General features: G+C 47.8%; 1 protein-coding gene across 2 annotated transcripts in view; it reads right to left on the bottom strand.

The window, feature by feature from the left end:
- Window positions 1-11,914, bottom strand: part of LOC136404006 (acyl-coenzyme A synthetase ACSM3, mitochondrial-like) — a 19,041-nt gene extending 7,127 nt beyond the window's left edge. Inside the window, exons 1-7 of one of the 2 annotated variants that reach the window (XM_066383469.1) lie at window positions 11,615-11,914; window positions 10,314-10,566; window positions 9,459-9,669; window positions 6,933-7,140; window positions 1,986-2,129; window positions 1,702-1,858; window positions 1,328-1,407 (exon numbers count right to left, since the gene is read on the bottom strand). In XM_066383469.1, the coding sequence (XP_066239566.1) occupies window positions 1,328-1,407; window positions 1,702-1,858; window positions 1,986-2,129; window positions 6,933-7,140; window positions 9,459-9,669; window positions 10,314-10,532 (1,019 nt within the window). In that variant the 5' untranslated portion in view covers window positions 10,533-10,566; window positions 11,615-11,914. Of the gene's footprint in view, window positions 1-1,327; window positions 1,408-1,701; window positions 1,859-1,985; window positions 2,130-6,932; window positions 7,141-9,458; window positions 9,670-10,313; window positions 10,576-11,614 lie in introns of both variants that reach the window. The other variant, XM_066383467.1, reaches the window with a different exon arrangement.
- Window positions 11,915-12,189: the final 275 nt, after the last annotated feature.

Here is a 12,189-nt window from a genome sequence, read left to right on the forward strand (position 1 = left end):
AAGTGGCTCCCAAAACACCAGCTTTTATTTTTATTTTTCTCTCCCTTTTATTTGGTGGGGTGTGGGGGTGGGGGAAGGTGTGCTTTATTGCAAAGAAAAGCCATGCCATCCTTAGGGAAGGCACCACATAGGTTAATCATATTTAACTGATATGTTAAATTAGTAATTAAAGGTTTAATATTTGCTCAAATCAACTATGGGATAATTTATACAATGGAATACTCTACAGCCATAAACAAGAACAAAGGAATGCTTGGATGGTGCTACCCACTAGAACTTTCTGTTACCATGGGAATCTCGATAAGCCGCGCTATTCTCTGAGCCCTGTGTGGCCACTGCGTGTTTGAACCATAATTAGTACAACTGAGGAACTGAATTTTATTTTGAAGTGTAATTGATATATAACTTTATATTTGTTTCAGATGAACAACCTAATGATACCGTATTTGTCTATAGTGTGAAATGACCACCGTAAAAAGTCTAGTTAAGCTCCATTACCCTACATAGTTACAAAATTACTTTTGCTTATGATGAGAACTTTTAAGATTTACTCTCTTAGCAACTTCAAACGTGCACTACAGTACTGCTAACTGGAGTCTGGGATTGAATTTTTAATTTAATTACATTTTCAATACTTCCATGTGGCCGGCTAGTCATTCATTACCCTGTGGACAGCACAGTTCCAGAATGTATTGTTAGCAGGGAAGGGGGGTGGTGTGCAGAACCGTGTGCATATTATGTTTCAATTTCTATTTATAGGAGAGCGTTGAACACGTGCCTAATTGTCGGCTTGTGTGCGCACCGACCTCAGGGAGAAGGGAAACTGACTGAGGACAGGTCAGGAGGCAGACTTGTCATGTATATTCTCATATGCCTGTTGACTTTTATGTCACGTGAACTATTTCCTATGCAAAATTAGGTAAAATTAATTTAAAAATATTTCTCAATTCACCCTTTCAGAGGGAACTGACCACAGAGAAAAAAAAAAAAAAAATACCCATTGTTTTTTCCTGTGTGCTGGGATCGGGTTCGGAGTGAGGATGACTTCTCTACTTTCTCACCCGAAAGATGAAACACCTTCTCATCCCTAACCACTGGGCTGTCAGAGCCGTACACATGGATGAACCCCTCTCCCTCCCCTTACTTGGGGGACCCTGCCGGGGACAGAGTAATTATCATTTACAGAATATAAGCAAGAGGAGAAGGAGGAGAAGAGATGGCTAAATCCCATACAACTAGCCCGGAGCTATTCTGAGGCAGAAAGATACTGCACTTTAGACTTCCTCTGCCTCTCCCTATCCCGGGCCTGTCCACCCGCCTTTCTTACCTGGCCACGTCCTTCCGTACAAGCATCCGGTAGGCGGTGGGCACGGAACAGAAGACCGTGATGGGGAACTCGGAGAGGGTCTGCAATTTACAATAAGTCAACTCTCGGTCTTGACCACCACTTTAACACGGGCCTACCTGTCTGCCCCAGGGAGGCAAAGCGCCCCTTAACCCTCTGTTTATTCTAACAACAACAACAAAAATGTACTCACACCTTTCTTTAGTATTATCTTTTCGGGCCTATTGATTTTTTTTCCCCCTCAGATGCGAACTATCTTAAATCACCTTGTCTATCCCAATCTCTGTAAGCAACTTTTCTGCACCAGCCCGGTCGGTGACACGAACGCATTTCTACACGTGGACCTCCCGTCTTACTTGCAGGATGGAAGTGGGCTCAAACTTGGGCAGACGGTGCGCAAAGACGCAAGCGCCCTGGATCCAGGGCGAGAACACGCTGCCCCAGGCCGTCTTGGCCCAGCCGGTGTCGGACGTGTTCCACAGCACGTCCGAAGGGGTCAGGTCCAGCCAGAACCTGCGCGGACACACAGCCCCGGTCCGTGTGGGAGAAGCCAGTCCGGGAGATCCGACCAAGGGCCCGTCCGTCACCCCCGCGGGGGCGGCCACCACCCCCCTCCAGCTACAGCGTCCGGTGACGGTACCTTCCGGTGATGGACAGTCCCAGCCCCAAGCTGCTGTGGGTGTGCGCGGTCATTTTGGGAGAGCCGCTGGTCCCACTGGTGAAGAAGATGGCCATGGTCTCGTCGTGCTTTGTGGCCACGCAGGTGTGGCGGTCACTGGCGCGTCTAGGAAGGAAGCACCGCCGTGATTCTGCACGTCAAACGCAGCCGCGTTGTCGATGGGTCACGCAGGAAAGGGTTTGAGAAACCGTCCCTCGGACCTCGGTCTCCGATGGACCAGCCCCCCCCCCCACACACACACACCCAGGGGTTTAGGCTGAAGCCATCGCCGGTGCCGCCTCCCTCTCCCGCCTTTCTGGAGCTTTCTGGATCCACTAACCGGCCCTCTCTAGCCTGCTTATAACGGCCCGTTTCATGGCCTTTGTGTAATAAAAAACAGTTCAAGCGTTTGAAGAACTCCCGAGTTTGATCACACCGGCAGCACCAGAGGGTTCTGGGGTCTTGTAATCGTGTTATCTGTGAAGAATGGCCCCTTCACCGTAGACGCTTTAAAATTTGATTTTTTTCCCCATTAAATGAATATGTTATAGAAATCATGGGGTAATGGCATAAAGCTTGGGGCAGCAAACCTACAGGCCATCTCCTGGTTCCTTTTCAAGAGAGAGAAGTGGGTGAGGGGGGTGGAGGGGAGAGAGATGAACAGCATCAACTCATAGTTGTGTCACTTTAGTTGCTCACTGATTGCGTTCTCATCTGTGCCTTGACCGGGGGCTACAGCAGAGCTAGTGACCCCTTGCTCAAGCCAGCGACCTTGGGATCATGTTGATGCTCCCGCATTCAAGCAGGCGACCTTGGGGTTTCAAACCTGGTTCCTCAGCATCCCAGGCCGACGCTCTGTCCATTGCACCACCCCCGGTCAAGGCCCACCTTCTGTTTTTGTGAATAAAGCTTCATTGGAACACAGCCCTGACAATTCACTTACCTACAGCCTGTGGCTGTTTTCCTTCTACAAAAGCAGAGGACAGCAGATGTGACCGAGGCCGCAAGGCCTCATGTGTTTACCGTCCACTCCTGTCATAGGGAATGTTTGCTGACCCGTGGAGGACGGCTTTTCTGTCTCCCACCAGAGGGTCCATATAGTTCTGCCTGTGGCCAACAGTAACACTGAAGTGAAACTACGCATGTATCCACGGAAGGGCGGAGCCCGGTTAAAGAGAAAGGAAAAACGAGCCCTGGCCGGATAGTTTGTTTGGTTAGAGCATCGTCCCGAAGCACAGAGGTTGCTGGTTCGATCCCTGGTCAGGGCACAGCCAGGAACAGGTCAATGTTCCTGTCTCTCTCTCTCTCTCTCTCCTTTCGTCCCTTCCTCCTTAGTTAAAATCAGGAAATAAAAACAATTTTTTTTAAGAGAACAGCAACATTTACTTCTGAAGGCTAGCAGGCTGCTGTGTGTCAGGGCAGCTGAGAGGAAGTCTGCTCTGCACATACCGGGTGCCTAAGAAGCATCCAGGGCCTGACCCGTGGTGGCGCAGCGGATAAAGCGTCGGCCTGGAACACTGAGGTCACCTGTCCGAAACCCTGGGCTTGCCCGGTCAAGGCACATACAGGAGTTGATGCCTCCTGCTCCTCCCCCCTTCTTTCTCTCTCTCTAAAAATGAATAAATAAAGTAAAAAAAGGCATACAGATTTTATCTGGGAGTACTGAATGAACGAAGGAATGAATGAATCGGAACATCTACCGTGAGGAATATAGGAAAGCTGTTTTCAAAGCCTAGTAGCCCTAGACCAAGTGCTCAGTCTATGATTCGTAATTATCTTTTTAGAAAACTAGGTCGTACCTATAACTGTGTACCTGTCACTTCTATCACAGATGCGGTTTGTTCCAAAACCATAGGCGGTCGTCGTATGCACCATCTCGCACAACTAGAGGCAGTAAACCGAGCAGCTGGGAGCGTGGCTCAGAAACCAGACTGCCTGGTGTGAACTCCGCTCTGCCAGATCCTGGCATTTGACCTTATTCGTCTGTGTAACCACAGTGTCTAACCCAGTGGTTCTCAAAGTGTGCACCAGGGCGCACTGGTGCACCCTAGAAGATTTCCAGGTGCGCCCTATGGTATTCCAGAGAAATATGTGCCTGTTGGGGACCAAAAAACCAACAGAGTTTTTGGAGTTTAGATTTTTGGGTGTGGGGAATTGCCTGTGAGCTGACAGTCTGCCCAACCCCCCACCTCACTTGCCTGATTAGGCTTCAAAAGGCTGTTAAGCTGCAGTGCTGGATTGTTTACACTGCCCCCATGTCCCCCAGAAAGACTGGAGGCAAGTTTCTTCTATCCTTTGTTTGGTGTCAAGTTAAGATGATGTGTATGGTGAGGTATTTCTGCACTTGGTAAAATTCTTGGGTTGCCTTGGAAACATGATCAAAGATCTCACTGATTTGCTAATGGCCCACTTTGCCCTATAAATAAAGCAAGATGCGGTTTTGGGCGCAATTTGTTCTTGCCAGCAGCAATTACAGGGCCCTCCTGACGCTGTATTTTCTTAATTCCATGTATTTTCTTAATTCCGCACCATTCCCACCCAGGACCTGGAATTACTAGCTGTGCTGGTTCACAGCATGTGCCCAGATATAAAAATAAATCTAGTTACTCTATTATACCATTTCATTACGGAAATACCGCTCTTTTTGTTAACACATCATTATATTATTTTTAGATAAATACACCCAAATAAAATGGATAGATTTCTTGAAAAGAAGCGTGATATTGAAGAATCCGATTCTGGAAGTGAGCAAAAGTTAAATGTCAATAAAATAGGACTTGAAGGCTGGTGGGCAGAATTTAATTTATAGCATTTTCCATCACTTAACACTGAACAATACGACTGGATTAGAAACCCATTCATGGAAGCTTCAAGTGATTTTGGTTTAACATTAACAGAAGTGGAAGAACTGGCAGCTATATCCACTGATCATGGATTGATGATTAAACATAAGGAATTGTCTCTTGAAGCCTTTTGGATTTCTTTTTTTTTTTTTTTTTTGTATTTTTCTGAAGCTGGAAATGGGGAGACACAGTCAGACAGACTCCCGCATGCGCCTGACCGGGATCCACCCGGCACGCCCACCAGGGGGCGGTGCTCTGCCCCTCCGGGGCGTGGCTCTGCCGTGACCAGAGCCACTCTAGCGCCTGGGGCAGAGGCCAAGGAGCCATCCCCAGCGCCCGGGCCATCTTTGCTCCAATGGAGCCTTGGCTGCGGGAGGGGAGGAGAGAGACAGAGAGGAAGGAAGGGGGGGGGGTGGAGAAGCAAATGGGCGCTTCTCCTGTGTGCCCTGGCCGGAAATCGAACCCGGGTCCCCCGCACACCAGGCCGACGTTCTACTGCTGAGCCAGCCGGCCAGGGCCTGAAGCCTTTTGGATTTCTTTAAAAGAAGAATATGTGGCAATATCTAAAAAAGCTTTGAACATTTTACTACAATTTTCAACATCCTTTTTATGTGAATTAGGATTTTCTGCCCTCAAAATAGTTAAAAGTAAAAAGAGAGTAATTCTTCAATGTATTGACAAGGAAATGAGAGTTTGCCTTTCAACTATACGCCCAAACATTGAAGAAATCGCTAGGACACATCAGGCTCGTGTTTCTCATAAACACAAGAATGAAGAAACTTAACACATTCACACTAGGACCTGCCGAATTTACTAAATCTTACTAAGAATGTATCTATATATATATAAAAAACTTTTTTGTCATTTAAAAAAATTTTTTAACCCCTCTTTTTTACGAATTCTAAAAAGCATAACTCAAAAAATGTAACATAAAAATGTTTTTTAATGTCAGAATAAATTTAATTTTGTTATATTTGTTTTGTATAATTACCATAAAAGCACGCTTGGACTTTATATTTCTTTAATATTTGACTTAATTATTATAACATTTCTCAGAAATCTGTATATAGTGCGCCTACGATTATTTGTAGAATTTTAAATGCGCCCCAACTTCAAAAAGTTTGAGAACCACTGGTCTAACCCCTAAGTTGTTGTAAGATTTAAATGAGTTCCTATATCTCACGTGCTTGGAACAGTTTCTGGCGCACAACCAGAGCCATATAAATAAGTTACTGTTGCAACTGGAACATTATTTTTTATTAGAACAGTACTTGGCCTCTGGTTACATGTTAGCTGTTTTAGAGAAGGTAGGAATAAGTCCATAGTTGCAGGCATGCCCTCAAATCTTTGCCAAAAAAAAAAAAAAAAAAGCATGTTCGTTCCAGACGGGGAATTTGCTGCCAACCTAAAGCGAAGAGACAGTCGTGACCCGGACGCACTGCAGAGCAGGCTGGGGCCTCAGAGTCACGGAGCTTCTGTGATGGTCTCATCAAGGGAATGGAGAGAAGTGTTGCTGTCAGCAAAGGACGTGTACAGCCCACCCAGAAGGGACTGTAGCCGGTTTTCCCGGGAGATACTAACAGCTCTGTGGTTGATGCTGGGTCGCTCTGACATCCCGCTGCCCCAGGTACCGGGGGCCCTCTTTAAAGATGGCCCCGCCCAAGGCCAGGACTCCTCTCGAGGCTGACCAGGATGGGCATGTCAAGGCCGAGGCCTCCAGAGGACTCAGGGGGTCGACCGAGGGCTTTCTCAGGAGGACACAGACCAGTTTCTTCCTCTGCCCAATCCATCTTTTTTAGCCTTCCTTCAGGGATGCTGAGGCCACCAGGACTCCTTAATAAACTTCTTAGACCACTAGTGTCTGCCTCAGGTTCTGCTTCCTGGGGGACCCCAACCTATAGACCTATAAAAAAAACAGAACAAAACACACCAGCTCCTTCCTGCCTCAGAGCCTGGCACCATCAGTGGGCGATTGTCACCGGCTGTCCCCTGGACCTCCTGTGCTTATTTTAATGTTCCGGATGACAGCGCTCCCAGGTTGCCTGTCCTCGGGGGAGGCTGTTCTGTGACAGCGACGGGTACTCACTTCATCATCTCCGTGACAGGCCCCCACCCGGCCCTGGGGCTCTGGGACACAAGGAGCTTGGAGCGCAGGTGTTCGCACTGGGACGCCACAGCGTCCACTGCCGGGGCCACGGCCTCGTTGGTGATGACGCACTTGGCTCTGGAAGACAGCAGCCTGTACTGGATGTCCTTCCGGGTCAGCTGAGTGGTTCCCGAGATTAAAACGGTGCCTAAAAGGAGGAGAAAAGAAACCACGTCTGGTAGGAAGGGTGGCCTCGTCCTGTGAGCGAGGGTCATGCAGACGAACTCCCGTACATCCCGTAAGTCCTCAGAATGGGTTCATCCGTTTCCCCGGCAAGGTATCTGTCTGTCTGCCCTTCCTTATCCTGCTTTTTGCTTTTCATGGGATCCCCAAACTATGACCCCTTTGACCTAAAAAATGAAAGGATATTAAATGCGGGATAATGATCTTCTGTATCTGAAGACCACTGGTAACCTTCAGCTTCAAGAGGGCTTTGATGGGACAATCTGTTAATACCCAGTGTTTACTGAGTGCCAGGTGCTCCTCTAAGTGTTTTCCGTGTTTTAAGTCATTTAATCCCCACAAAAACCCCCAAACCCACAAAAGCTATGAATAACTTTGCCCAAGGTCACGGAAGCACCAGGTGGCCGTACAGGGACCGAAGCCTGCAGCCTGACCCCAGGGCTACACAGGGGACCACTTCACCCAGCGCCCCCCCAAGATGTGCGTGATTGTTTTATGCCTTCTTCCCAGAGGGGAGCTTGAAACAGAACGCACTTGGATTGGGAACATCGGGGTGGAATTACTCGAGGAGGTGACAAGAGCTGAGACTTGGAAGTCTCATAATAGTGTCCCATGTGGTCAGGTGTGAGGAGGCTTCCCAAGCCAAGGGGACAGCGAGCACATAAGCCGGGAGACGGGAAAGGTCAGAGACCTCACTGGACACGTCTGCTAAGGGCTGGAGGGTGAGGACATGAGAACAAGAAGGGGAAGACGGCTAAAGAGGTTCAGAGGTTTGTCTGGGAGGCAACGGGGAGTTAAATAATGCCAAGCTCTGCGCGGGCAGCTCAGCTGGTTGAAGTGTCACCTTGCTATGCCAAGGTTGCGGGTTCAATTCCTGGGCACGGCACACACAAGAATCAACCAATGAATGGACAAAGAAGTGGAACAGCAGACCAGTGTTTCTCTCTCTGTGTCTCTCTAACATCAATACAGAAAAAAAAAATTTTTAATAAAAAGTACACTGACTATGGAAGATGTATTTGATGGGGGAGGCAGTGGGCACATACAAGAATTAGGGAAACAATTGGGGAAATCCTTTCAAGAAATGGTAGATTTGTGAAGGACGGCAATGAACCCGGGAGAAAGGGGGACTCCGGAGGCATTCAGGAGGTCAAGTTGATAAGGTGCAGAAACTGATTAAGAAGGAGGAGTCCCAGCCTAACCAGGCAGTGGTGCAGCGGATGCAGAAGGACCCAAGTATGAAACCCCAAGGTTGCCGGCTTGAGCCCGGGCTTATCTGTTTTGAGCAAGGCTCACCTGCTTGAGCCCAAGGTCACTGGCTTGAGCAAGGGGTCACTGGCTCTGCTGTAGCCCCCCGGTCAAGGCACATATGAGAAAGCAATCAGTGAACAACTAAGGTGCTGCAACAAAGAATTGATGCTTCTCATCTTTCTCCCTTCCTGTCTGTCCCTATCTGTTCCTCTCTCTGTCTCTGTCACAAAAAAAAGGAAAAAAAAAAGAAATAAAATGAGGAGTCCCAGATGTCTGGCTTAAGGCAACAGGTGGATGGCAGTTCATCCTGAGAGGAATATGGCATGCTACAGGAGCTGGCATGGGTTCTGTGTGTGTGTGTGTGTGTGTGTGAAAGAGACAGAGAGCGACACAGAGAGGGACAGACAGACAGGAAGGGAGAGAGATGAGAAACATCAATTCTTCGTTGCAGCACCTTAGTTGTTCACTGATTGCTTTCTCATATGTGCCTTGATGGGGGGGGGGGCTACAGCAGAGCGAGTGACCCTTTGCTTAAACCAAATGAGCCTGCGCTCAAGCTGGCAACCTCGGGGTTTCGAACCTGGGTCCTCCACGTCCCAGTCTGACGCTCTATCCACTGCGCCACCGCCTGGTCAGACTGGGGTGGGTTCTTTGAATTTGTGGTTGAACTGAGTTTCAGATGACCATGCTGTAGATACAAAGGTATTTAGTGGTTGAATGGCATTTACTTAATAAAGCCATTGTATTTGGAAAAACCCAACTCCTAGTTTAGGTTAAAATATATATATATCTCACAAAAATTAAAGGATATTTTATCGCTTCATGTTCATTTTGAAATATCCCCTAATTTTTGTGAGATATATATATATGGCGTATTTCCAACATATTTCTAAGGTTCCTGAGAATAGTAGCTATCTTGTGGTGAGTTCCTCAAGTCATTTACCCAAATAAATGCTCAGAATTACTTAGGTGATTTGGAAAATCTCCCACCCAGCCTCCTTTGAACATGATCAGAGTTCAAACACGACTAACCTGTCCGCATGCAGGCGACAGTTGCGAGCCACCACTCTGGGATTCGGGGCAGAATCACAAGGACTCGGTCTCCCCGGTGCAAGGCACAGGCTTCTGTGAGTATGTTGGCAAATTTCCTGGACAAAGATCCCAGCTCCTCAAAACTCCATCTCACTTCCCCTCCGTCTCCACTCACCCACCAGAAGGCCGGATTGGAAGGTCTCTTTCCAGTCTGAAGAAAAGACGATGGTCATGGGCGTCAAGGGAGTTATTCAGCTAAAGTCTAGTTTTCATGGACGAAAAACGGAACATTTTCTCCCAAGCGAATGCACAGGCCGTTCGTGGGGACAGACGGGGTATTTGGAAATAACTCGGGAGCCGCTCTTTCTAGACGTTGGGAGCCAGCCCCGCCCCTCCCTCCCTCCAGCACCTGGTCACTCCTGGTTCACACCGACGGTTAGAAGACTCGTGACCCCTTACACGTCCCTCACTGCCGTGTCTGTGCTCACACCGAGTCACTCTTCCCTCTACTCCTTTTTGTTCTTTTTTTAAAAAAACGAACCTATACTCCTACAGGTTTCTCACCATAGACTTTCTAACCGTGGAACTATGAACATTCTGAGCCGGACAATACTTTGCTGTGGGGGGAATGAATGTCCTCTGCATTTTGGATTTGCATATTTAACAACCTGCTTGGCCTTGATCCATAAGCACACACCCTCCCCCCCCAAGTCATGGCAACAAAATGGCCTCCAGATGTTGCCAGATGCTCCCTGGCGGCGGAGTGTGTGTGTGTGTGTGTGTGCGTGTGTGTGCGCGCGCGCGTGTGCAAAATCGCCCCCAGTTGGGAATGGTAGACTGGCCCTTGCTCCGTACCTTCTCCTTGCTGGTCCATTGGTCCAGGACGTCTTTAGCAAAGTTGAAATACTCTGGAACCTCCAGTTTAAACTCTTGTTTCATGGACTCATAGCTGGAAAAATTCTGAGGGGTCACTGTTCTGTAAGCTTTATGCAACACCCTCGTCGAACCAGGAATGGCTAGGCACCGAACACGCCTGGAATGAAGTAATATCCCCATGGTGGCAAGAGACGGCATCAGTCGTGTTGGACGTTTTAGCACCCAAGACGTCCTGTGGAGACTGAGTCATAGAAAAGACAAGCAAAGGGCCTGTGTTGACCTCTGCCCTGAAGGCAGCAACACCCAAAGTAGCGAAGCTTCAATATATTAATAAATACATCAGCAGCAGCAGCATTTTCATAGTCTCATTTTCTGAGCACTCACTAAGTTCCGAACACTTTGCTCAGTGTTCTACTTGTACAAAATTTATCATTAATCATCAGAATAAACTTGTGAAGCAGATAGCATTATCTTCTCTGTTTACAGACAGAGAAAATGACTAGTAAGAGGTTGTTTAGTCAGCAGAGGAGGCCATCATGAAATACCACAGACTGGGGACTTAAAGAACAGACGTGTAGCCCTCACAGTCCCAGAGCTGGAAGGTCCGAGGTCGAGGGGCAGAGAGGGGTCCTTTCACTTCTTCTTTCCCGATATGGGCGCCTTTTATTTCTCTCTCTCGCTGATCGCCCTGGCTGAGACTTCCAGCACTGTGTTGAATAAGAGTGGAGAGAGCGGGCAGCCTTGTCTTGTTCCTGATCTTAGAGGAAAAGCCTTCATTTTCTCACCATTTAGTATGATCCTGGCTGGTGGTTTGTCATATATGACCTTTATTATGTTGAGGTACTTTCCTTCTGTACACATTTTATTGAGTGTTTTCAACATAAATGGATGTTGTATCTTAGGGAATGCCTTTTCTGCATCTATGGGTAGGATCACATGATTTTTGTCCCTTGTTGTGTTGATGTGGCGTGCTACATCGATTGATCTGTGTATGTTGAGCCATCCCTGTGCTCCTGGAATGCATCCCGCCACCTCATAGAAAACTCTACCACGAGGCCCCAGTAACGAAACCAGCACAGCGCTGGCATAGACACAGACACACAGATCCATGGAACAGACTGTGGAGTCCAGAAATACACCCTAGATGGTCAGCTGATACATGGTAAGGAGGCAAGAACATACAGTGGGTAAAGTCAGTGCATTCCATAAATGGTTTGGGGAAATTGGACAGATGTGTGCAAAAAAAAAAAAGAAAAAGAACAAAGAAACTAGAGTCTGACCTTTGGTGGTGCAGTAGAAAACCTGGAATGCTGAGGTCACCAGTTCAAGAGCTTGTCTGGTCAAGGCACATACGAGAAGCAACTGCAGCCTGACCAGGCCGTGGCGCAGTGGATAAAGCTTCGGACTGGGATGCAGAGGACCCAAGTTTGAAATAGGGTCACCGACTTCAGTGTGGGCTCATACGGCTTCGACGCAGGCTCACCAGCTTGAGTGCGGGGTCGCTGGCTTGAAGCTCAAGGTCGTTGGTTTGAGAAAGGGGTCACTCGCTCTGCTGTAGCCCCTGGTCAAGGCACATATGAGAAAGCAATCAATGAACAACTAAGGCGCCACAATGAAGAACTGGTGCTTCTCCTCTCTCTCCCTTCCTGTCTGTCTGTCCCTCTCTCTGTCTCTGTCACACACACAAAAGAAGCAACTGCAAGTCCCTGCCTCCCCCCGCCTTTGCCTCTCTCTTTCCTCTCTCTAAAATAAATAAATAAAATCTTTAAAAAAACCCTAGACCACCATTTCTTACAACACATACAAAAATAAACTCAAAATGAATTAAAGATTTGAATTTAAGACTCAAAATCAT

This window comes from Saccopteryx leptura, chromosome 4, assembly GCF_036850995.1.
Source record: "Saccopteryx leptura isolate mSacLep1 chromosome 4, mSacLep1_pri_phased_curated, whole genome shotgun sequence".
Lineage (NCBI taxonomy): Eukaryota > Metazoa > Chordata > Mammalia > Chiroptera > Emballonuridae > Saccopteryx > Saccopteryx leptura.